The 25,387-nt window shown below is 42.8% G+C and overlaps 2 protein-coding genes across 6 annotated transcripts in view; one reads left to right on the top strand and one right to left on the bottom strand.

The window, feature by feature from the left end:
• The window catches only part of LOC140272371 (membrane-associated guanylate kinase, WW and PDZ domain-containing protein 1-like), a 99,454-nt gene that overhangs the window by 51,368 nt on the left and 22,699 nt on the right, over positions 1 to 25,387 (top strand). For 2 of the 5 annotated variants that reach the window (XM_072367791.1, XM_072367790.1), the window contains exons 3-13: positions 5,962 to 6,081; positions 8,966 to 9,154; positions 9,972 to 10,233; positions 10,520 to 10,567; positions 10,836 to 10,918; positions 11,321 to 11,359; positions 13,547 to 13,604; positions 13,698 to 13,810; positions 14,990 to 15,112; positions 15,512 to 15,697; positions 15,897 to 16,508. In XM_072367791.1, the coding sequence (XP_072223892.1) occupies positions 5,962 to 6,081; positions 8,966 to 9,154; positions 9,972 to 10,233; positions 10,520 to 10,567; positions 10,836 to 10,918; positions 11,321 to 11,359; positions 13,547 to 13,604; positions 13,698 to 13,810; positions 14,990 to 15,112; positions 15,512 to 15,697; positions 15,897 to 16,508 (1,833 nt within the window). The remainder of the gene's footprint in view (positions 1 to 5,961; positions 6,082 to 8,965; positions 9,155 to 9,971; positions 10,234 to 10,519; positions 10,568 to 10,835; positions 10,919 to 11,320; positions 11,360 to 13,546; positions 13,605 to 13,697; positions 13,811 to 14,989; positions 15,113 to 15,511; positions 15,698 to 15,896; positions 16,509 to 25,387) is intronic. The other 3 variants (XM_072367792.1, XM_072367793.1, XM_072367794.1) reach the window with 3 other exon arrangements.
• The window catches only part of qars1 (glutaminyl-tRNA synthetase 1), a 152,520-nt gene continuing 136,388 nt past the window's right edge, over positions 9,256 to 25,387 (bottom strand). The window contains exon 21 of the mRNA XM_072367799.1: positions 9,256 to 9,268. The gene's annotated coding sequence lies outside the window, so the exon portion shown is untranslated. The remainder of the gene's footprint in view (positions 9,269 to 25,387) is intronic.

The raw sequence follows: 25,387 nt of genomic DNA, 5'->3' as shown, positions 1-25,387 counted from the left end.
CCCCGGCCTGTCAGGTTTGATAATATTAAACGTAAAAAGTGCTCAGAAGAACACGAAGATTGTTACAGTTTTTCTCTCTAAAGACTGCGTGTTTTTAACTGACCTGTAGACAGATGAACCGCAGGGTAAAGCCGGGGTAGAAGCTTCGTGAAGCTCAACACACAACAACACTTTGGTGTTTTTAATTGCATTTATTTCACAGGTGTCACAGTTCATGTGGGTCAGTGTGGGCAGCGGATCTGAATGAAGATTTCTTGTGTTTTCCACCTTAAGATGCGTCTCAGTGTGCTTGTTGTGTTTTTCCCTTCACATCAGTTTCTCAGTGAGAGAACGGAGCCCATTGATGACTGTCAGTGGAAGCCGGCTTATCAGAGCTGGGGTCAGGACAAACTGCGGCCCTGTCATTGTTTCCCTGGACACTCGCCACACTGATAGCGAGGAGACGAGCCTGACCTCGCTGTTAGCGCCGTACGCTGAGAGCCTCGAGGCCCTCCGTGCTCTTTCGCTGCTGGGCATCCAAAGGGACTTATCTCAGACACTTGACAAATCGTTCTTAGTTTAGCGTGTGATTCTGGGAAGATAGTTTATTCTTTTCTAAAAAGTGATGGAGCTCCAGCAGTAAGTAACAGATGGATTTCATCAGTTTATGGTGAGAAAGGTGTGGTTTCACTCAGTTATGGCTGTAATTCAGACACTGATGCTGTTCACAAACTGGTCAGCTGAAGACATCACCCCTGAGTCTATACTGTCTTTTTAAAGATGTGTACGGAGCAGCTTACAGATTATTCATCAATTGTCTAATTGCTGATTGATCGATTGTTTACAATAATTTCAAACAAAGTGAATAATGAAAACACTCAGCTGTAATTGGTTGGCGTCAGCAGACTCAATTTATCAATTATTCATTCTCCTCTCATCAGTTAACTCGTTAATAAATCAATTTCTCATGTCAGCTCTGACTTATTCTGCTCCTTATTGATTTATTTGTTTTTTTGCAGTCTGTTGAAGCATAGGAGAACCAAACACAGATTTATAAACCGGTTTAGATATGCAGAGCGATGATGCTCTCTTCTCAGTTCCAACTCAATGCGAAGCAGACAGACTATAGGATGATGTATTGATTTTACCGAGATCTACTAAAGGCTGGCTGCCTATAGGTGCTTAACTTAAACAAATGTTTTTAGTTTTTTCCAGGAGCTAAAAGACTTTTTTAGCATTCACACTTTGATCGAATGTAGAGGGTAGATGAGGAGGCGTGTTGCTCCATCCCGACAGCTCCCATATTGAGCCTGAAGTAAAACCGTTCTTTTCAGCTGTATTAATGCCACACATTTCTGTTGGGTTTTCTGTTTTATTTGTGTCTTAGAGCACAAACACATCAAAGATTAACACCTCACTGCTCTGATTTCACAGTTTTCTGGACACAGTTTCTCCTTCCTGAGCTCACCTGAGCTCTGCAGTTCCACCCATGCTCTGGTTCTTCTCAGCTGTCTCTCTTTTCGTGGTAGAAACATGTGAAAATGTGTTTTTTTTTTACATTTTGTGCTTCACAACACAAGCTCTGTGAAACAATCCGCACGATTTGATCAGTTCTGCACTGAATTAACTGACCTCTGTGTCCTCGTTCATTCTGGAGCTCCGAAAATGAAAGTTTTATTTAGAAACAGCTACTATGTGAACAGCTTTTATGAGTTAATGTGAATATTAAACCTGAGATAACTGAGATGGAAAGTATGAAAATAAAATGTAGAAACAGATTTTTTTTTTTAATTCAGCTCTGAAAGCCCCACACCAAAGGTTCAGCCTAATCTAAAAAATACCACTGCCCTCCCAGGACTCTTATGGGGGCTGAAACTTCTCCCCTCCTCACAGAGGACAGGACCTCCGAAAAGATCCCTGTTCCTGGTAAAGTTTCCTGTGGTAGAAATGCAGCTTATGCTAGCTTGAGGCCAGCATAGTGTGTGTGATGTAGATGCTTCTCATCGGATGTAAGAAAGCATTTGGAGTATTTGTCAGATATTCAGAGCAGAGAGTTTCTGAATCTTCACAGCAGTTTGCAGCCATCCATCCATTTTCTATACCTGCTTTATCCAACCGTAGGGTTGTGGTCATTGGGCTCCATCACAGAGACGAACATGTTTAGAGTCACCAGTTAAGCTAACATGCATGTTTTTTGGTTGGTGGGAGGAAGCCGGAGTACCCGGAGAGAACTCCCACACAGAAAGGCCCCAGCCTGGGAATTGAACCTGCAACCCTCCTGCTGTGAGGCGACGGTGCAAAACGGGAAAAAACTGGTTGTTCAGACCTCAGCTGATAACTTGATCAACTTTGTAACGTTTTCCAGGCTTATTGATGCTATCTTTCTTATCTATCAGGACCATTTTTACACCAGTGTTTAGCCAAATGAGACCAGCAGGCGCAGAAATTTAGACTTTGGTCAGAGTTAATCTGAGAGGAAGCATCACTATAGATGTGAAAAAATGTAAAAAACATCAGGTCATCGAGTCTTATTGTAAACTATGATGTTGTCGTTACATCATAATGATTTCCACACCATAACTACAATATTATTCTGCAGGAATCCATGGTCCAGACACCATTAAATACATCACACTGAGTTTATTCCATGCAGAAACACGATTTTCTCACAAACAGCCCTACTGGTGCAGCAGATAATGTCTTAAGAGCCTCAGAAACGTCATCTTCTGCCAGGGGACCTCCCATTCCTCTGATTCAAACTCCCAGACACCTTCACTTTCATCTCATCCTGATCCACTGAGGCGAATACAAAGCAGTGCTTCGCTTGTGCGCCGTTGCTCTACGGTAAACTGTCAGTGGGGTGATTTATCATGTTGTTTTCTCCATGTGAGGGATTTGTTTCGCTGCTCACAGTCTGAGCACTAAGTCTTGTTTTTCACGAATTTCCCTCCTACAATTTATCGATTTATCTTGAGTATGGCTTCCAAAATGGCTGGAAGAAAAGCGATGAGGAGAATCGGTGTGTCTTTAGCGCTGCAGGTGAAGGACTGAGCAGTGCTTGGTGGAAGCTTGTTTATTATGGGGTGCTTGTGGGCTGTGAGATTGAGCCAAAAATAAAAAGAGTTTTGTGTATTTCTCGCTACAGCTGAACACAATAAATCATTTCTGCACATACCTGCCGCCTTAAATGGTCCAGATTAAAACATTCGAACAGCTACTGAGCAGATTTAGGTATAAACTATTAGATGACCAGTTTTATGGTCCCTTTGTCATCTTAAAGCCGCTGTTAAAGCCGGTATTATGCATTATAGTCATGTGTGAGTGTGCATGCCATATAAGTGCATGTTTACCCCCTTTTATCCTGTTCACAGATGAGTTACAACTACCATCAACCATCTGGCGTTTCTGTTCCTTTGCTTTTTTTTAAGACAAAGACACAATAGCCCCAGTCTTTATTGTCTGAGGTCAGCTTCCTCCTATAAAGTGTTCTCACTATGAAGTGAAACACAACAGACCACTAAACATTAACCCCACACAGTTGTGCCTGCAAGGAAAATGTTGATGATGATGTTACTTTAGAGGCTCATTTTTTTCCTTTAGTCTTCAGTAATTATTACCACAAGTGAGAGTTTTACCAAACAAGGTGTTTGTGTCCGTTTCTACTTAAGATTGAACATTTATTTATTTATTTAGGAGTCAAGTCTGGTTTAGTGTCGACTTTCTACGAGCTCCTTTAAAGGGAAACTCCGGTATTTTTAAACCTGGACCTTATTTCTAGCATGAAATACGTTCATCTACTCACCGAGAACAGTTTGGTGAAAGTCGGCGTCCTTCAGAAGATATTTAGATAACTGGAGATCCATATAACGGAGTGAACGGGGCTTAGAGGATGCAGCCTCTAAATAAGGCATTATCTGTCTTTATTTCACCAATACTTTAAGAAGAATGAATGAATGAACGTGTGCTATAGCTCTGTTAGCTCATAGCTGCTGTGTTGTTGTTATTGGCGGCTATCGGGGGGCTTATAGAGGCTTTCTACACACTCATCTACTGGGATGACGTCATTGACGCCCCCCTGCAGCACAGCTCATTCACTCCGGTAAGAACGTCCATCTTACTCAAAGTCGTCGTCCACGTCGTCAAAGTCTGATAAATATCCTGCCATGTTGCACAAAACTATCAGCAGCAAACTCTGTGTGAAGTTAGCGGACTGTCACAGAGCACGGAGTAAATAAGCTGTGCTGCAGGGGGGCGTGTGGATGAAGTGGTCCCAGTAGAGTGCCTGTGTAGAAATCCCTCCGTTAGCTCTCCTATAGCTGCAAGTAGCCACATAACAGCAGCTATGAGCTAACAGAGCTATAGCACACGTTCATTCATTCATTCTTCTTAAAGTATTGGTGAAATAAAGACAGATAATGCCTTATTTAGAGGCTGCATCCTCTAAGCCCCGTTCTCTCCGTTATATGGATCTCCAGTTATCTAAATATCTTCCGAAGGACGCCGACTTTCACCAAACTGTTCTCGGTGAGCAGATGAACGTATTTCATGCCAGAAATAAGGTTTAAAAATACCGGAGTTCCCCTTTAATTTAAACTAAAGTCTCTAACACATCTTCCATTACAGGTGTACAGCTTACATGATACAGTTAGCTTAGTTTTCAGCTCAAAAAGGTAGCAAACACATTGACACTGTTGGACATCTTCAGGAGAAGAGCGTCCTCGTTAACCCGGTGCTAGTCCTCTTCGGTAGTTAATTTATGAGCAAACGGAGGCAAACAGAAGTGTGTGCTTGGGATGACTTTGTGGAATCAGCTGGGAAAAGTTACAGCCACAGCACAAGCAGCATTTACAACGACAACAGTTACAACAACTCAAGCTTTTCACGCTCCAGTCCAGAAGAGAGTTTGCTGGCTCTGCATCAAGTTTCAATCCTTTACTGCTCAAAAGTTCCATCGAACAAAATCAACACCAACATTTACTGTTGTTTAGATTTTATTAACTTTTTACTTTAAAATAATTTCACATTTCATGTCTCTGCTACTGAACTGGACTTTGTGGTGGCTTTCCACAAACTTCCACCGTTGTTGTCTCTTTGTCTGCTGCTGTCAGCAATACCGCTTCATCTTCTTCTTCTTCTTCTTCTTCTTCTTCTTCTTCTTCTTCTTCTGCTGGCTCGAGTGGAGATGAAACGCTACTGTAACCACGATCCTTTCTGGTATATAGTGGTCGTCCCAGTAGTGCTTTAGCTGCGTAGCACGTAGCCATTTGTTATATTACGCCATAGATATAGCTTTTCCCACTTCTGTTATTGAATTATTTTCAACATCTTTTTCCACAACGAGCACCTCACTGAGAGTCTCGTTATGCCTCTTACGTGCAGCTCTTTCAGAGTCATAAAATATTTTCTCACGGCACAAAAGAAGTAGTCGAGTTCAAACTGTCTGGAGTTAAAAGGCCCTTATTGTGCAACAGTAAAATCAGACACCATAGAATTCAGAAACTGTAGCTGCTGAGCAATGCAGTCACAATGCAGTCATAACAGGGCAGCTTTGATAATCAGCTGCAGCTCAAGCAGTACAAGCAGTGCAGTGTTCTGTCATTCCACTCTGAATGAGAAAATTAGGGATTGACAACAGTATTAAGAGTCGTGTTTAGCTAAAGGTGACCTTTATTTACTTCACTGACTTTGCAGGCAGCAGCTTCCCATGAGATTGGGTTTCCTGACATAATATTTGCAGGGACTCAACAGACACTATGCTTCCAGTGATGGTGCTGAATTACAATCGCATCCCTCTTGATTTCAGAGCCCTTTCTGATGGCTCGTCATGTAAAAGATCTGAAGGAATCTTGATGCTAGTTGTGTTTTAACAGTAATCTCTGTGTTCTGGGCCTTTTTTTCACCTTCAGCTGGGAAACATGAAGTCAGTTTTAACAGGTCAACTGCAGCTACTTGAACTTTGTTTTGTTTTTTTTCATTCCATAGGTACAACCCGCACCCCTCGAGACGGAGAAGTCCCAGGGGTGGATTACAACTTCCTATCTGTGGAGGACTTTCTACAACTTGAGGAGAGTGGCACACTTCTGGAAATAGGAACGTATGAAGGTGAGGATGATGATAATGATCTTAACTGGCACTTCATGTGACTCAGGATAGGACAGGTGTCCTCATTCTCTACAGATACTACAAGTGCAGCAGCTATCAGATTGTATTCTTTCCTACATGCAGGCAGCCTGTGAGACCATGCACTCAGTTGTCTCTGATTAGACTGTGCATGATGGGGTGAGATGCATCAAGGAGACAGCAGATCTCTCCACATCTGCCCCTCTCTCTCTGATTAGGACAGTGTTGTGCAGAGCTAAGTCTTATACTGACAAAAACCTGTGCGTGCAAACATGCGTCTGTGCAGGGGAGAGTGATTGTGTTATATGGGGCTAAGTCTGATTTATATGTGTGTGTCTGTGTGTGAGACTGTGTGCAGGGGGGGGGCTGGGAGAGAATGTTACGACATTAATCTGCTTGGCACGAGCTCCGCTGTGTGTTGGCACGTTTCTCCCTTTCATGCAGACAATGTCAAATACCTGTCCACAGGGGTCTGTGGTCATCCAGGCAACAGGGGGAGGAACAGATCACTGAGTTTTAATGTAATCTGGTGTTAATGTGTAAAAACATTGCTGATTACTTGTTGTTCTTACACTCTTTAAGTATTAAAGTCAGTGTCATCACTGATATTCCCTTTTTTAAGGGAAGTTGGTAGGTAATAAAACATGGCCAATCAACTCTTAAAGGCCTGGTTTGACATTCTGAGGAATACACTTCTTGATAAGGGTGCAACGATTAGTCAACGTTGTCGACAAAAATCGATAACATAAATTAGTCGCCGACGTATTTAATCGTCGATAATTGTCGTTTACGTCATCACACGTCTTTTTCACGCTGTCGAGCTGAACATCATTTTTCGTACGGAGTGAGTCATCTTACTTCAAACCTATCTCTGCTCAGAGACGCATGCGCGTTACGGTAAATAATAGCGGGAGATTACCTGTATAAACAGTGAAATGGCTGCGGATGAATTATCCAAAAGTGTCCAGGGCCTGGGAACATTTCACCCTCAATACCCAGAAAAAATATAATTACCTGCAAGTTAATGCACGAACATTTGAAGAAGAGGCAGGTTGGAGCTCTGGGAGACAAGTCTCACCATGGTATTCAGATATTTAGCTTGTTAGCGTAGCCTGCTAACTATGAATAAGGGCGTTGTCTTGGATTTTAACATTAAAATTGTTTTATTCAACTTCACAGTCCAAAGTTACAACCAGGCTGTATTCTTTTTCACTCATTCACTTTTTATTTGACAATTGGTGCATTACAGCCGAACTCTTCTTTGCATTTTCAGTTAAAGTCGAGATAAAATATGGCTTGAATACTTGGAACTTTTTAATCCGTAATTAACCGATTAGTCGATTAATTGTTTCAATAATCGATGACTAGTCGACCATCAAAATAGTCCTTCGTTGCAGCCCTACTTCTTGACTTCCTAATTCACAGTTTGTCTGGGAACCCATCGGTTTACTGACGTTTCTAACCTGGTTATTATCATTACTGGACTTATTTTTGCTCAGAAGAACTATCCCTTTTTACAATATGTACTTGGGAATATTTTCTGTTTCTGCATTGATTGTGACACACATATATGATGGGTGGACATAATTTATTGATGCCCAAAGGGAAACACGCAAAGCATCGTCTGATTCTGTGAGCTCTTTGTTGGATGAGTGTTTCTTATTTCTTTGAATCGCAGTCAGAGCTTTTACTGTTTCTTACTGCAAATCCCCAGCTGTCACAGAACACATTGTATTTAGTATTTTGAGACGTACAGCCAAACGCACAATATGTGTGGCCGTCCAGGCTAATCGTAATAGCCGACATCGTCTGGACCCGAGCCGATCCGGACCCACACCGGTGCAGCCAGAGATATCCAGATGAGGGGCACAGGGCGACACATCCTGTTCTGTGCTGGCCTTTGTTTCATTGTGGAGAAATGGTGAAAAGCTAGATTGTGAACAGATGATTGCCAGTGCATTTTTGCAAATGTTTTCCTTCTCTCTTGGCCCTCACGCTTACATACCTGCACGAGCCCAAAAACCTCTCAAATGGGATTAAAAACAGACCACAAGCCGGAAAGCTTCTGCTACCGAAATGCTTGATATCTGATGACCAGTTAATGAATCTACTGATTGATTGTGTGGTTTGTTTTTTTGGGAGATAAATCACCTTCCTTTTTACTTCCAGTCATAAAACAAAGCTAAGCTAACTGGATGCTCAAAGTCTATTGATCCTCATGTTTAGATATTTGCTAGAAAATTGAAAGGCAGACTTTGTAGCCGGCAGTCAGCAGTGAAACATGGAGGTTGCTTCCTTCTTTAATCTATTAGAACATAAAATGCAGACAAAATACAAGGAATTTAGTAATTGTAGCACTTTTGCTGTTTGTCATCATTGTGCCAAAGGCTTTTTGGACAGAAAATGTGTTGAAATTCGCTTTCTGTCGCCCAGTTAAAACTATTGAAAGTGACTGAGCATCATTAGAAAATGTGTTGATTTCGCTCTGCCAAACGGTGGAATAAATTAGATCTATGAGCCCCTCTGCATTCAAAAGGGGGGGGGGGGACTTGAAAATGACAGGTTTAAGTCCAAAAATGCCCCCAAAAACAAGCCGTTCGATGTGAAACTGATCCAGTGTTTTGTTCAGTATGCTTTCAGAGTTTAAATGATGCAGCTGTACCGAATAAATCAGCTTTCCTACTAGCTGCCTCTTTCCACAATTTGCAGTCACTTGGTGCTCCAGCATCGTGTCTTTTACGCTCAGCAGAAGATTAGGAGTCGATCCTCTGCCCTGGCTGTTTTTATCCCTGCCTCCTTTCCTCCGTCTCCTTCTTTTCCCTTCTGTGTCTCTCTCAAGCATGCTAATATACTTCTTGTTGCCTAGGTAACTATTATGGAACCCCCAAGCCGCCAAGGCAGCCCATCATTGGGACCTTGACTCTCGGCGATGCAGGCTCCCATCGGTCCACCCCGAAGCGCACCAAGTCCTACAATGACATGCAAAACGCCCGCGTAGCGCCTGCTGACGATGACAATGACGACCAGGCCACGGAAATGAACAACAGTTTTACAGGTGAGGATTCGCCGCGCCGCGCCGCTCCGCCGCCCGTTCTGTGGAAGTTTGTGAACCCTTAGCCTTGGTGGTCTCGGCTCGTGTTGAAGCGTGTTTGCTCTGCTCTGGATGCTTGTTGTGGGGTGCACTTGTAAGCTGAAGATTGGGACTACAGAAGGAGATCGTATGTGCATGTCTGTGATGGGTGTCTGGCAGTTACATCATGCTTTTGTTTCTTTTTCTTAGCGCCTCTTAACACTGCCATCTGCCTGTGAGGAGGGATGCATTTAAATGTCATTTCTCTCCATGCAACAGCCCTCATGTATATTATTTTATTGCGTTTCTATGCAACAGAAGAATAAAAACGCAAAGCATCCAAACCCCATTTTGTGTATTTTAAAGCTAAATCTTTAAATCCAGCCTTCCCTCCTTGGAGCTTCAGTGGCTTTGAGTGCAAGAGGCGGTTCTTTTCCTTCCTTTATGCTTTGAATCTATGCCCTCTCTGTGTCCCCCTGCCAGCCTGCCAGTATGTGGAATTTGCATTTGATCAACCCTGAAAGGCCCACGGAAGTGGTGGAGAATATCTGGCCCGAAGAGAAGTGGGGAAGCAAATGAGAATTGGGGGGGGGGGTTGGGCTAGCTTAAGGAGAACGAGGCTTATGGGTGGGAAGGTAAAACTGGTGGGGGTCAAACCCTTCTTGTTCCATTAGAAATGGGCTGGAGGCTAACTCAGAACAGGGGGAAGTGCTGGGGGTTGCATGACATGTCCTGATCTTTTCCTCTCTTCAGTGCACGAGGCATAAATTGTGCTTTTGTTTATTCTTGTGTTGTTACCCAGGATCCTTAGTGCGTAGTCTCTTCCCCTCTCCACTGTTGTGCACAGGTAACCCTAACGACCAGGATGAGAGCCGCGGCGGCGTCCTCCGGCCGTACCCTGCACGCGACAGCGCTCTATCCTGTGCTCTGAACAATGCCTCCACAGCAGAAAGCGGCCAGCAGACGCTCGCTGAACCGCAGGTCTCTCCGGAGGACCCGCTGGGCCCGCTGCCTGACAACTGGGAGATGGCCTACACTGAAAACGGAGAACTTTACTTCATAGAGTATGTATCCACAGTCTGCAGAACTCGGCCTTTGCCCTTCCCAAATACTTTTTTCTCGCCTAGCTCAAGCTATAGTTGGTGTTTGCTGTTTTTTACCTGCACTATCATTCCTTTTGTTCGCCCAGTGGCTTGTCTTCCACAATGATTTGGTTTTCAGGCCTCCTCAGCCAACCTGCCCAGCCCCCTGGGTGTCACTGCTTTCCTGTTAATCCCTGCATGTCCCGATCTCAAAAGGAGATCACATCCTGATCACCTGACTACCTCCACCTCTCTGTCCTCTCTGCAGCACGGCAAAGGCACACCAACAGGACATGGCTGTGTATTTTCAGAGCTTGTATGTTCATTTCTGTTATCACTGATTTACAGTATGTTCTTGTTAAACAATAGTTGGAAAAACTGGGTTGTTTATTGTTGTTGTGCCTTGGTCACTCTGTTCTTTTCACGTCTGCTCGCAGCAGACGCCCTGTCCTCTGTAAACTTGCTGATGCATTTTTTTTTCTTTCCAATGCTTATTGACGCATTTGTGCGCCGCCTGCTGTGCTTTGATATTCCAGCGACGGCCTGTGCTGAATTGTTTTGTTGTCTTGTTTGTTTCCTCTCAGCCACAACACAAAGACCACATCATGGCTGGATCCTCGGTGTAGAGACAAAGCCCCCAGGCCTCTGGAAGAGTGTGAGGATGATGGTAAGCCTCCACACATCAACATTAACATGTATGTTCACACTTCTGTGTCGTGGTTCGGAAACAGCAGGAGACTGAGTAAAATGGTGCTTTTAGTGCTACGATTTGGTTGCGATTGCAACATTTCTTGAATTGGAAGGCGACGCTTTTAATGCTCAGAGCACAAATTGCAAAATTGCACCATCAAGTGGTGAAAGTTAGGTAGTGCACGGCACTTCTTTAAACTGCTCAAGATGCTTCAGATGTGGATATATCCTGTGTTACCGTGTTTCTAAGGGCTGTCTGTTGCCTTTCTCTCTCTCCTGTTCTTTATTCCTCCACCCCTCACCCACCGCTGTCCTACCATCCATCCCTTTTCTGTTCTTTATTTTGCTTTCTTTGTTTCATCCTGCTTTCAAATTGGAGAAGAGGGAATACACACGGAGGACTTGGAAAGTGATCTCGGTAAGATTTTTGTTCAGCCGAACACCTTCTGATGAGATGTTAAGATAACAGCATATCAAAAGTCCGTTCTTCACACTAAGCTGCCTAAAGGGGAACTCCGGTATTTTTAAACCTTATTTCTGGCATGAAATACGTTCATCTTCTCACCGAGATCAGTTTGGTGAAAGTCGGCGTCCTTCAGAAGATATTTAGATAACTGGAGATCCATATAACGGAGTGAACGGGGCTTAGAGGATGCAGCCTCTAAATAAGGCATTATCTGTCTTTATTTCACCAATACTTTAAGAAGAATGAATGAATGAACGTGTGCTATAGCTCTGTTAGCTCATAGCTGCTGTTATGTGGCTACTTGCAGCTACAGGAGAGCTAACGGAGGGATTTCTACACAGGCACTCTACTGGGACCACTTCATCCACACGCCCCCCTGCAGCACAGTTTATTCACTCCGTGCTCTGTGACAGTCGGCTAACTTCACACAGAGTTTGCTGCTGATAGTTTTGTGCAACATGGCAGGATATTTATCAGATTTTGACGACGTGGACGACGACTTTGAGTAAGATGGACGTTCTTAGGCTGTGCTGCAGGGGGGCGTGTGGATGAAGTGGTCCCAGTAGAGTGCCTGTGTAGAAATCCCTCCGGTAGCTCTCCTATAGCTGCAAGTAGCCACATAACAGCAGCTATGAGCTAACAGAGCTATAGCACACGTTCATTCATTCATTCTTCTTAAAGTATTGGTGAAATAAAGACAGATAATGCCTTATTTAGAGGCTGCATCATCTAAGTATTCTTCCACGAAGGAACACATGTCCAATATGTCATCGTAAAAGTTTCCCTCTCGCGGCCGAAGCCCTGGAAACATTTAATTAGTTGCATCAAAAGTCAAACAACGTCTGAAATTCTCTTTGGTTTTTGTCTTTGATGAAAACAGTGACCAGAGCCTGGCTGATGAGTGGCTCCATCCCTTTTAGTCTGGGCAGCAAACTAATTATAAAACTAATAAGTTTGGGGGTTGCTAGTGTTTGACAAATCTGGGCATATAAAAGTGCTGCAGAAAATGCTTGTGCACCATCATCAGGGGCAGCGCTGCGAGTGCATGAGAGCCCCTCAGAGCCCCTCAGGCTTTTATGTGTAGCATACATGCCAGAGAAAAAAGTTAATAGGAAAAACCTAAAGGCATAAAACCTTTTTAATGGGTTCTTTTTCAGTTTAGGGACAATATGGGACATGAAATCACAATTATGACCCTTCTGTGATCTCCATTTTTAGCTCTAAGTCTCCTTTCAGGCTTTCATCTTATAATCGAGCCTTCCATATACTACGTGAAGTGTCTTATTTCAAATGTACCCATGTCGAGTTTGCTGTTAGCATCCAATTACTACAGGTTTTTAGGATCATTTAACTTGTCGTTCGTGTGATAAAAATGACATCCCACTCCTTTATAGCATTAGCTACAGTGAGTAGATTCAGAGGAACACATTTAGAATATGTTTAGCTGATCATTTCTCAGGATTTTCATCCACAAACATGCTTGTGATCGGTCTCATATACGACTGAATTGGACCTGCTTCCAGACAATATATATAATAATAATATATTATAATATAGTTATAATAATATAATATAATATAATAATAATGATATAGACAATATAGTTCGATAGTGTTGGAAAAAGTCAACAGAAACACAGGAGGAACATTCAGATTCCAGCGTCTTAATGGGAACATTATGCTCCCAACATGCTCCCATACAGCATGGACTGAGTCCACCTTGTGTGTGTATCTGTTCACAGAAGCTGACAATAAGATGTTAATATCGTAGTTAATGCTTAATATGACCGCATTTACTGCTACAAGTGTGTGAAACATTAGTTTTTTTTAATTTTCTGTTGATAATGAGCGTCACAAAAGTGGATGTGAGCAGCAGGGAAGGGATCCAGTTTGTTATTTAACTCTAACGAATGGGTACGATCGTCTGATTAAAGGCAAATCTGTGCTGCTGGCACTTGTATCGTCTTCTGAATCTTGTTCAATCTCCAGCGATTGTGCTTTTACCAAAGAAATAACAGAGATTTTAAGGGCAGCATTTGAACATGCTGTGAGGTCTTTGCATACAGCAAGGAGCAGCTCTAAAATACAAAATATAACAAAAGAAGTTTGTGTTAAATCCTGTGTGCCTTCTGCTTTTCAGAGCTGCCTCCAGGATGGGAGAGAATAGATGACCCAGTGTACGGGGTCTACTACGTAGAGTAAGTCTCAACCAGCAAATATAAAGAGGACTTTTCCACATTTTGCCTTATTTCTCATGCTATCTTGCACTCTCCGTTCCCCCGTGACCTCAGTCATATAAACAGGAAGACCCAATATGAGAACCCCGTGTTCGAGGTGCGGCGTCGAAAAATCCTGGAGCAACAGCAACAGCCGCAGCCTCCAGAAGGTGAGCGGTATATTCGAGGTTCGTTTCCTGCCCTGGCACGGCATCATTCCTTTCTTTCTTTATGTCTATCAGTGTCATGTCCTTCTGGTTCATACGGTGTTTTCCAGGGTTTGGGCCAGCCTTGCTCTCACTCTCTGGGTTTACTAAAGCAGAGCCGGCCCAAGCCCTGGTGTTCCTCTAGGTTTGATTTCTGTGGTTTATAATCATAAATGCATTTTGTATTTGATCATTTAATTTGCCTTCCATGAAAATGAAAGTAAATGTTTATTTCAGCCCTGAGGTTAGGCACAATACTCATATTTTTAGATTTAGTGCGATGACGCTTTGTGATTAAATGACTCCTTCTATTTAAATCTACTTTTAAAGTATCAATTTACCAAAAATATACCAAAAATGGGGCTCAAATTGAAGCTCGCAGCTAACTCATTGGTTGACTTATATAGCATATCATCGTTGCTTTTCCCCCTCTCTTGAGATCAGTAATAATTTTGATAGTAGGTTAATAGTTTTAGTAGAGTTTTACAACAATTACAGTTTTTGATTTAAAGGGGAACTCCGGTATTTTTTAAACCTTATTTCTGGCATGAAATACGTTCATCTACTCACCGAGAACAGTTTGGTGAAAGCCGGCGTCCTTCGGAAGATATTTAGATTCCTCGAGATCCAGATATATCTATAGATATATATATATATAGAAAGCCCTCTATAAGCCCCCCGATAGCCGCCAATAACAACAACACAGCAGCTATGAGCTAACAGAGCTATAGCACACGTTCATTCATTCATTCTTCTTAAAGTATTGGTGAAATAAAGACAGATAATGCCTTATTTAGAGGCTGCATCCTCTAAGCCCCGTTCACTCCGTTATATGGATCTCCAGTTATCTAAATATCTTCTGAAGGACGCCGACTTTCACCAAACTGTTCTCGGTGAGCAGATGAACGTATTTCATGCCAGAAATAAGATTTAAAAATACCGGAGTTTCCCTTTTAAAAAAGAAACGATAGCAAATACAAGCACGGATTTGAGTAGAAGTCGATGAGTAAAGAGCTGATGATAAAGCACTGTATGTGCTTTAAGCTCTGTGCTGTTGTTACTGAGTTGCTGTACAGTGTTCATACTGTACTTATATTATAAGGCATGTGAATACACGCTGGGTGTGAGTGGATTGAAGTGTGAATGACCTTATCCGTACAGAGTGGATAGAGGAGCACTCCTCAGCAGCTGCTCCACTGGCAAACTATGCTCCAAACCACCTGGAAACCTACAGGGACCCCCACGTCCCACCAACTCTACCTCCCGGCCCTGCAGGAGTCAAACGTAAACCGTAACGTTTTTACACCTGTATTTATTTCATTTCCCCTGCTGGTTTTTCTCATGATGTTATTTAGAATGAAAATGGGAAAGCGATAGATGAAATTTCAGCTTATTTATCGATTTATTTGTGAAACTTTTATTGGAAATTGTGCATCTGCAGCTATTTCCTTCTCTGAAAAGAGTTTTTAACACAAAATCACTGATTTTGGAAATGATTATAAGTTGACTTGACGAACAATAACCAGGGAACAAATTAAATCAACTATTCCCCAACTGATGTGGGTGATAATTCATTCTGTGCACAAAAGCTAACCTTTGAAGCAGAAATCAAGAGCATGCCTCCAACAGACAGATTATTCTATGGACAGGGAGATAAAAAGTTGTTCCTTTGTCGCTCTCCAGGGGGAAAACCTTTCTTCACAAGAAACCCAGCAGAGCTGAAAGGAACCTTCATCAACACAAAGCTGAAGAAAAGCCGCCGCGGATTTGGCTTCACTGTGGTTGGAGGTGACGAGCCGGATGAGTTTTTACAGATCAAAAGTCTTGTGCTGGACGGGCCTGCGGCGGTGGATGGCAAAATGGAGACAGGTGCAGTACCTGAACACCACCCACAGGGGGCACTGTTTTCATTCAGAATCACACTGGTGTTGTTGCATTCCTCATCTTTACAGTATCTCTGTCACACAGCCGCATACCAATAGAAGATGTCACAAACTGTGTAACATGCCTTTGACCTTTTAACAGTGCACGTGAAGCACCACTAATGGGGTCATCTTCCTTTGTGCAGGAGATGTGATAGTCAGTGTGAATGACACCATTGTGCTGGGCTACACCCATGCTCAGGTGGTGAAAATCTTCCAGTCCATCCCCATTGGCTCCATGGTGGACCTGGCCTTATGTCGAGGTTACCCGCTGCCCTTTGACCCCGATGACCCCAACACTAGCCTGGTGACTTCAGTGGCCATCTTGGACAAGGAACCGATCATCGTTAACGGACAAGAGACGTTTGATTCGCCTGCTAACCAGGCTGGACCCATTAATGGCATGCGTGAGGCACGGCCTCACAGCCCCTCAGCTGAGGTAGCGTCCAATGGCTCACACGGCTACTCCAGTGACGTGGTCACCCTGGCCTCATCCATCGCCACTCAGCCCGAGCTGATCACCATCCACATGGAGAAGGGAGACAAAGGTTTTGGGTTCACTATAGCCGACAGCCTGACAGGAGGAGGGCAGAGGGTCAAGCAGATAGTGGACTATCCGCGTTGCCGGGGCCTAAAAGAGGGGGACATTCTGATGGAGGTCAACAAGAGAAATGTCCAGAATATGACTCACAACCAGGTGGTGGATCTGCTGAGCAAATGTCCCCGCGGGAGTGAGGTCACCATGCTGGTGCAAAGAGGTATGTTTTACATCCTGATGAGAGGTACAGATCTGCAGGGGTGGGAGAATGCCTGGAACTAGTTTTCAGATGAAAGGCTGCGAGATCAAATGCACAAAAGACTGTATTCAAGTCTGCTGAACAGACAACAGCTTGAACAGTTGGCAGAGAGTGACATCATGAAATAGCGAGAGAGAATAGTGAGGGAGAGAGTGGGTGGCAGGTTGAAAATGCTTGGACTGGATAGGATGAAGTGAGGAGAGGTAGAGAGATGACAGGATGAGCTCGAATGGAAGTGGGTGAGCAGATGAGTGTGGGAAGCAGTGGGAGGATGGGTAAAGAGTGGAGATGGATGAATGAGAAGGGAGAAGAGGAGCAGCACACTGGGTCACGGACTTGTATATCAGTCCTAATCATTTACTGTCTGCAGCTGCTCCTGTGAAATGTTCATTATGAGGTTTTCACAGCTAATTACTACCTGAAATGAATGAGTAGAGTATATCAAGGCCCTGGATATTCATTGTTGATTGATTTTTTTGATTCAAATGGATTATGCTCTCATGGGTCTGGTGATATTTACTATCATAGCTTAATTATTCAGCCTCCTTCCGATAGTTCATGCTCCACATACGTGTTTTCCTTGTAATGACCCAGAGATGGAGGATTTTATGCTGACAAACTGACCGCCAGGGTGTAAAGTATCCACAAAATGACATTTAAGGTCCTTTTTTGTGTGTCCAGCACTTATTGTTGCAAAATTGTCATTCATGTTGGCTGACCCAGATTTGTATTAGTGGCAGGTCGGGGTATGAACCCCACATCAGTTATGTACTCTAATGAGTTGACCTCGTGGACTGTTGGAATAACACTGCCGTAACGTGGTAAATGTCAGCATCATTATGGACTTGTGTGTGAGACAGAGAGAGCAAATAACACAGATGCAGGGCTATATTCCTGCTTCCAGAGCACTGACACAGATGTAGAAAGAGAGGGACTGAATTGGGGCATAACTGGGGAGGAGGCAACAGGCTGGCAGGGTGACTGACAGCTGCAGAGATCATGTGTGTTAGCTTTAACAGCAGCCTGTCATAGCTGCAGCTTCAGGTGAGTGACCAGGTGTCCCAGATGGACATATAACAGAGCTATAGCACACGTTCATTCATTCATTCTTCTTAAAGTATTGGTGAAATAAAGACAGATAATGCCTTATTTAGAGGCTGCATCGTCTAAGCCCCGTTCACTCCGTTATATGGATCTCCAGTTATCTAAATATCTTCTGAAGGACGCCGACTTTCACCAAACTGTTCTCTGTGAGCAGATGAACGTATTTCATGCCAGAAATAATGTCCAGGTTTAAAAACACCGGAGTTCTCCTTTAACCTCTAACACAGTGCAGCAGTTTGAGATGCAGCCCCTCGATGTGCAGCTTGTGTAAAGGACACCGGGCGATAAATCCTGCAAGTCCATTGCCATGATTCTGGGCTGTCCTAGAAGAAAGTTGATAGCAGCAAGATTAAATCTGTGAGCCTCAAACCAAAGGGGTGAAAGATTGAACTGTAAGGGATGTTCCCCATCAGTCGATCCCGAGCTTTAGTGACCTGCGGCAAAATTCTGGTAACGTCTGAAAGTTGTGATGTGCTGCTCCTCAACAAATCAGATTACAACGTGAGATGATTCAGAATATGGCGGCTAAAGCGACATAATGATGCATTTAATCACAAAATGTGAGATGGCTCACAGCCTGACACAAACAGTGACCAAGATTTTAATCAGAACCAGTTCACACAGGCTGTTTGGTGTGAAGACACCTTTCGCTGATGGAAATAATTCATCAGGCAGAAATGCCAAAAATTCACCAGTTCTATTTTTTCTTCTCAATGTCATCACAAAGTAAATTTCATTACGCTGCGGATGCCTCATCGGACAAAGTAAGCGCCGTGGTAACATTTCCATCACTCACTTAAAGGGGAACTCTGGTATTTTTAAACCTGGACCTTATTTATGGCATGAAATGCGTTCATCTGCTCACCGAGAACAGTTTAGTGAAAGTCGGCGTCCTTCGGAAGATATTTAGATAACTCGAGATCCATATAACGGAATAAATAAGGCATCATCTGTCTTTATTTCACCAATACTTTAAGAAGAATGAATGAATGAACGTGTGCTATAGCTCTGTTAGCTCATAGCTGCTGTGTTGTTGTTATTGGCGGCTATCGGGGGGCTTATAGAAGGCTTTCTACACTCTCATCTACTGGGATGATGTCATCAACGTGCGCCGCTGCAGCACAGTTTATTCACTCCGGTAAGAACGTCCATCTTACTCAAAGTCGTCGTTCACGTTGTCAAAATCCGATAAATATCCTGCCATGTTGCACAAAACTATCAGCAGCAAACTCTGTGTGAAGTTAGCCGACTGTCACAGGGCACGGAGTGAATAAGCTGTGCTGCAGTAGGTGTATTAAACCAAAATACACAGTTCGAAACAATCATCAGCTGAGATTGATGATAACGACCTCTTGGAATGAGATCTGGTTTGTGTTGGAGGATAATGCCGTGACCTTTCAAGTGATCACCAGCTGCTCGCTTATAATTGTTCACCAACAATAGCTAAAAGGAGAGGATGAGAAATACGAGGGTCAGGGAAGAGAGTGCAGGTGAAGGATTAGGAAAGAGAGCGTGAGCAGCACTGGAAGTTCAGAGAGAGGATCGTTTATGAAGAGATTGGGTTTGAGTTGCACAGCAAAGAAGATGAGGCGGAATAAGGTGGACTGGAGCTTCAGGAGAAAAAACTTATATCTGTTTATCTGTGACTCATCAATCTGCGGAGTCTGGCTCAAGAGTCAGTTTAAAAAGAGTCTGTCTTAAAAAGACAGAGCATCACTGTTCAAATTATTCCTTTATTCTCATTGTATGACATGACCTGAGCCCAGCATAACATTTTCAGATATTCAGACTGAGTTATCTGCTGTTTCCTTCCACTACACCACTTTATCCGGATCAATCTGAACTGTCTGCTGTCACAGTGGTTTGCTGGTGGATAATCTCAAAGGACTGAAATCTGTTTCTTTTTCATTACCTTCATTCTTCCCATTGTGTTGGAAATGAACAGAGCAACAGTACATTTGGCTTTTGGATTGCCCAACAAATGAAATCTGTGCTCACTAAGCATCTGAAGGTGTAGAAATGGATTAGAGGTAGAGCGGGCTGTTGTTTTAATGTAGGCACTTCAGTGATGCCTGAACCCTTTAAAATGTTCTGCTTTTGTGCTTAAATATGACCTCAAACAGCATCTACTTCATTAAGAAAAATACAGCTATTAGCATTGTATTTTCTATTGATAAATAGCTCATAATGCTCCGATATTTGTTATCTATGATGGTTTAATGCATTTATGCAGCAGTGCCTGTAACTAAGTGTTTCCATAAGTCCGATTCTTTGTTCAGAACAGTTCAAACTCTGAGGTGTTGTTGGGTTTACTCACATTAACTGCTTGCTTTGGTCATCTTGCTGCATGACCCTCTTCCTGGAAAGAGCCAGTTCGAGTTATTATTTACTAATATAACTCAGGATTAATTGTTCCATCGATGCTAACAAATATGTAGCCAAAAACATTGCCAAATCACAATATTCCCACCACCATGTTTCACGGGATCAGGTTATTTTAACAGCTGGACGAGGCACACGTGAATTCAGGCAGTGGAATAATCTTCATGCATTGTGTGGTTTTTCTTACTTGTATGAGCTAAAGAACACTCACCAGGCTAGCTTTTTAAAGAAAAGAAATGCTCGAAATGCTTTAATGTTAAAATCCAAGACAACTCTGCTTATTTATAGCTAGCAGGCTACGCTAACAAGCTAAATATCTCACCAGAGCTCCAACCTGCTTCCTCTTCAAATGTTCCTGCATTAACCTGCAGGTAATCTATTTTTTCTGGGTGTGGAGGGTGAAATGCTTCCAGAAACTGGACACTTTTGGACGAGAGGACGATAATTCAGCCGCAGCCATTTCACTGTTTATACAGGTCGTCTCCCGCCAGTGTTGCCAGGTGGGAAATGTAGTTTTATCGTACCAGAGACATAAAATTATCGTATTTTGAGGGAAATTATCGTACACCCGTCATAACCAAAATAACAAGTCCATTGATGCGCTATAATCACTCTAGTGTTGAATAGCATCTAACAGGCTCACTGCTTTGCATCAGCAGGTGGCGTCAGGCTAAATGTCCCGTGAACAATGATGAGTGGGAACTAATGAGCCGAATCATGAGGCCTGGAGGCCTCCTGCTGTTAGGAACTTCTGAGGCAAACGCAGCACGTAGCTAACATAGAAAAGCACGAGTGGCTTCAAACGTGTCACATGGAAATGGAAACGCCTTCAGGGTTCACAAAAAAATCCGACAGACGGTTGCGACAGGCTGATTACAACCAGACATTCACAGAATGGTCAAATTATCGTATATAAATACATCGTACACAGGGCAAAATGATCGTACAAATACGATAATTATCGTACACCTGGAAACACTGACTCCCGCTATTATTTACTTAACTCCATGCATCTCTAAGCAGAGATAGGTAGGTGTTAGAAAAATTATATAGTTATACTATGAGAAAAGCTGCAAGAATAAGAGTTTCTGTGGTGTGGGGGGGGCTCCTCCTGTCTTTTGGTGAGGCAAAAGTGTTTTGACTGTCTGAACTAGTCTTCCCATAACATTGTGTGGCCAGCAAGCATAAACTATATAGATAGCAATGGCACCATTTTGTTGGCAGACAACTCTGAGCCAGCTTCCTGAGAGGTTGTGCGGACTTGTCTCTTTCTTGCAAGAAATAAATGACAGTAGGAGGTGAGATGACTCACTCTGTACAAAAAATGATGTTCAGCTCGACAGCGTGAAAAAAAAAAGACGTTTGATGACGTAACCGACAATTAAATTAGTTCGGTGACTAATTATGTTATCGATTTATCGACTAGTCGTTGCACCCTTACAAAATACAAAGTCAAATGAGGCATGAACATGATAACAAACTAGAGCTCAGATCATAACTGGACAGAGACAAAGAATACAAACCTTAAGCTGAATCTAACGTAGGACTGTTAACTAAAACAGAATAAGGCCGAAGTTCAACACTACAACCGGAGAACAGCTCAGTTAAACATTAAAATTCACATTACTCAAACAGAAAGCCCTTTATCCTGAGGTTTGTGAACTGTTTCCACTCACAGGATGTCATACACTGAATCTAACCCCCCCCCCCCACACAATTTTAGATGGTTGAAAATGACATTTTTGCATCATTAGTGCAATTGTCACTAATCTTTGTAAAAATCTCATCATGTTGATCTCTTTTGACTCATTAATTTCCATCTAAATCACAAACTTCTCTACAAATATGCTAATCCTTATCTGATTAATGTGCCAAAATGTGCCTTCAAGCTAATCTCATCTGCTGGCCACGTGTTTGTCATCAAGTAATTATTCTCGTGTTTAAAAAAAAACCCTGAAAAGGTAACTAAGACACATTGTTTCCCCTTAAACACAACATCTGGTGTCCTCACCCACAGGATCCTCCCCTGTAAAGGAGGCCAGGCCAGCTATGACTCCACCATCTTGTCTTTCCATCGTTGTTGCCATGACAATCGTGCAGAGAGCTTCCGTCCCCTGAGAGACAGAGAAAAAGAGAGGAAGAGAAAAGATAAAAAAGAAGGCAAAGTAAATGAAGAGAGGATAGAGGGAGTGGATTGAATGCTCACGATAACTGACAGAAGGAGACAATAAAATGTAGAGTAGATGAAGAGAGGAGACAATCAGTTAATGAGCCAATCCTGTTGTTGACAGGCTTGTCTTAACAAAGAACAACTGATGTTCTACTTGCTTTAACAAAGTATTTAGAAGATGTTCACTCGCTCTGTGTGGGCTCTGCGTGGAGCCACCAAGGCCAGAGCAGTATATTGAAATAAAGAAGCGTTCACATTCACAGATTCCCTTTAGAAAGCTCAAGTTTTTCTGTGCTTTGTGTCCAGAATGAAAGAACGATACCTCCACATAGATCTGTGTCTGCCTGCATTTTTCTAAAATCCAGTGTATCATCGGTTATAAGTAGGCTCCACCCACTCTTCCTCATGTAGATTACAATGTATTCAAGCAGCTAAGCAGATATGCTAATTGCTATATGCTAATATTATTCATTGATAATGTGAGCGTGTTCTATTTGAGGCGCCGTGTCTGTATTTTTGCTGCCTTATTTCTGGCATAAGAGACGTTCATCTACTCACCGATAACAAGTTTGGTGAATTTTGGACGCTATTTAGATAACTGGAGATCCATATAACGGAGTGAACGGGGCTTAGACGATGCAGCCTCTAAATAAGGCATTATCTGTCTTTATTTCACCAATGCTTTAAGAAGAATGAATGAATGAACGTGTGCTATAGCTCTGTTAGCTCAGAGCTGCTGTTATGTGGCTACTTGCAGCTATAGGAGAGCTAACGGAGGGATTTCTACACAGGCACTCTACTGGGACCACTTCATCCACACGCCCCCCTGCACCACATGCTATATGCTAATATTATTCATTGATAATGTGAGCGTGTTCTATTTGAGGCGCCATGTCTGTATTTTTGCTGCCTTATTTCTGGCATAAGATACGTTCATCTACTCACCGATAACAATTTGGTGAATTTTGGACGCTATTTAGATTCCTCGAGATCCATATAACGGAGTGAACGGGGCTTAGAGGATGCAGCCTCTAACCCCCAAACTTATTAGTTTTATAATTAGTTTGCTGCCCAGACTAAAAGGGATGGAGCCACTCATCAGCCAGGCTCTGGTCACTGTTTTCATCAAAGACAAAAACCAAAGAGAATTTCAGACGTTGTTTGACTTTTGATGCAACTAATTAAATGTCTCCAGGGCTTCGGCCGCGAGAGGGAAACTTTTACGATGACATATTGGACACGTGTTCCTTCGTGGAAGAATACTTAGAGGATGCAGCCTCTAAATAAGGCATTATCTGTCTTTATTTCACCAATACTTTAAGAAGAATGAATGAATGAATGCGTACTATAGCTCTGTTAGCTCATAGCTGCTGTGTTGTTGTTGCAGCAGCTGCAGCACAGCTTATTTACTCCGTGCTCTGTGACGGTCGGCTATCTTCACACGGAGTTTGCTACTGCTGATAACATGGTTCGTGTCTGCATATTTCCAAATTGTCCAAACAAAATGACCATGTTGTACAAAACTATCAGTCGAAAACAAGATAGCTGCAGCGGCGCGTGTCGATGGCTTTATCCCAAGGGTTAGGGTGCAGAAAGGCCCCGATAGCAACAACACAGCAGCTCTGAGCTAACAGAGCTATAGCACACGTTCATTCATTCATTCTTCTTAAAGTATTGGTGAAATAAAGACAGATAATGCCTTATTTAGAGGCTGCATCCTCTAAGCCCCGTTCACTCCGTTATATGGATCTCCAGTTATCTAAATATCTTCTGAAGGACGCCGACTTTCACCAAACTGTTCTCGGTTTATGCCAGAAACAAGGTCCAGGTTTAAAAAAAACTGAACTTCCCCTTTAAATGTTGTCCACTAATTACCCCATCAGCATCTTTAGCTGTAACCCTGTGAGCTGCCTCCTCCACAGTAACACTTGGAGCCAATTTAGATCATAGAACAATTTTATCTGCTTGCTTTCACTCCTTGAAATTATAATGGTCACATTATAATGTCACGCTGGGTGAAGGTCAGCTGAGTAATAATAATACCAGGCCTTTAAAGGCAGTCTTGCATTTCTAGTGATGAACTTTAACTCTTTTATTTGTGGGATATTGAGCAGAGAACTAATGTCACTCAGGAGCTGTAAATGTATCAGGATTATGGCACCAATAGCATATTTGAAATGCTATAAGTGACATGTGTTCCTGCATACTTGTCAATATTTTTGCACTGTGCATAAATAAGATGCTCACCTTCTTGCATACCTGCCTGCATCACAGATTTATAGCATGCATGCATTTATGGATGCTTTATTCAGAGTTCAGAAACACGCATTCCCATATTTCTTTTCCCCGGGCTTCAACTGCTCATAAATGCTACATTCAACCAGATTAAATCGGCCCTGAATTGTGTACATCAGCATCACAAAGCTAGAGTAAGTTAAGCAGATTTGTAGGGGGTTTGTTTTCCCCTCACACATACTGAAATGTTTTTTTCCAAAGGTGCAATGCCAGTTAAAATGAATTTATTGACAATTTGTAGATTTCCGGTGTTAGTTTCAAAGCTAAGGGTTTTATTGACCTTCCACCATGTGCAATCTGGAGCTTGAGGGTCACATTACCCGCTGTCGTAAAGGGGAAACACTTATTATTGACATCTGACCTTGTGATGTATGTCCCTGCTGGGTCAGCCACACCCACAAATCCACGTGCAATCAGTCAGACCCACCGGAAAAAGAAAAATCCTTCAGCAGCCGGGATGGTCCAGTAACCGGCGCCCCTTAAACTGAGAGACGGAGCCAGCGCACGAGAGAGAAAATAAGGATAAATTATGAATCACGTAGAGTGGGGCTTTGCAGCAACAGAGAGTTTTAACATTTAATGATTTTTATGCCAATGCAGCAGAAAGAGCCTAAGATGGATGCTTGCATGTTGCGTGTTGTTGTCACTGGAAGATTCCACATGTTTGAGCTGCATTTCCAATGCTCTCCACAGTAAAAATTAAGATGAAGGAGGCTGCTAGGGATCAAAGGTCTGCAATTAATATCAATGAGCTGTGCTTCTCACTTCCCTCCTTTGTATACAACGCTACTTGATTGCCGTGGCAACAGCGAACCCTTGTCCCAATCCCGCCTCGTGTCGTTTATGCATTCGGTTTTTTCTATTTTGGTCCCAACATCCTGTGTTGGAG

The sequence above is a fragment of the Leuresthes tenuis genome, unplaced genomic scaffold (genome assembly GCF_036924035.1).
Source record: "Leuresthes tenuis unplaced genomic scaffold, fLeuTen1.0.hap1 SCAF_16, whole genome shotgun sequence".
NCBI lineage: Eukaryota > Metazoa > Chordata > Actinopteri > Atheriniformes > Atherinopsidae > Leuresthes > Leuresthes tenuis.
The sequence above is the reverse complement of the archived record's forward strand: the minus strand, read 5'-3'. Positions and strand labels throughout refer to the sequence as shown.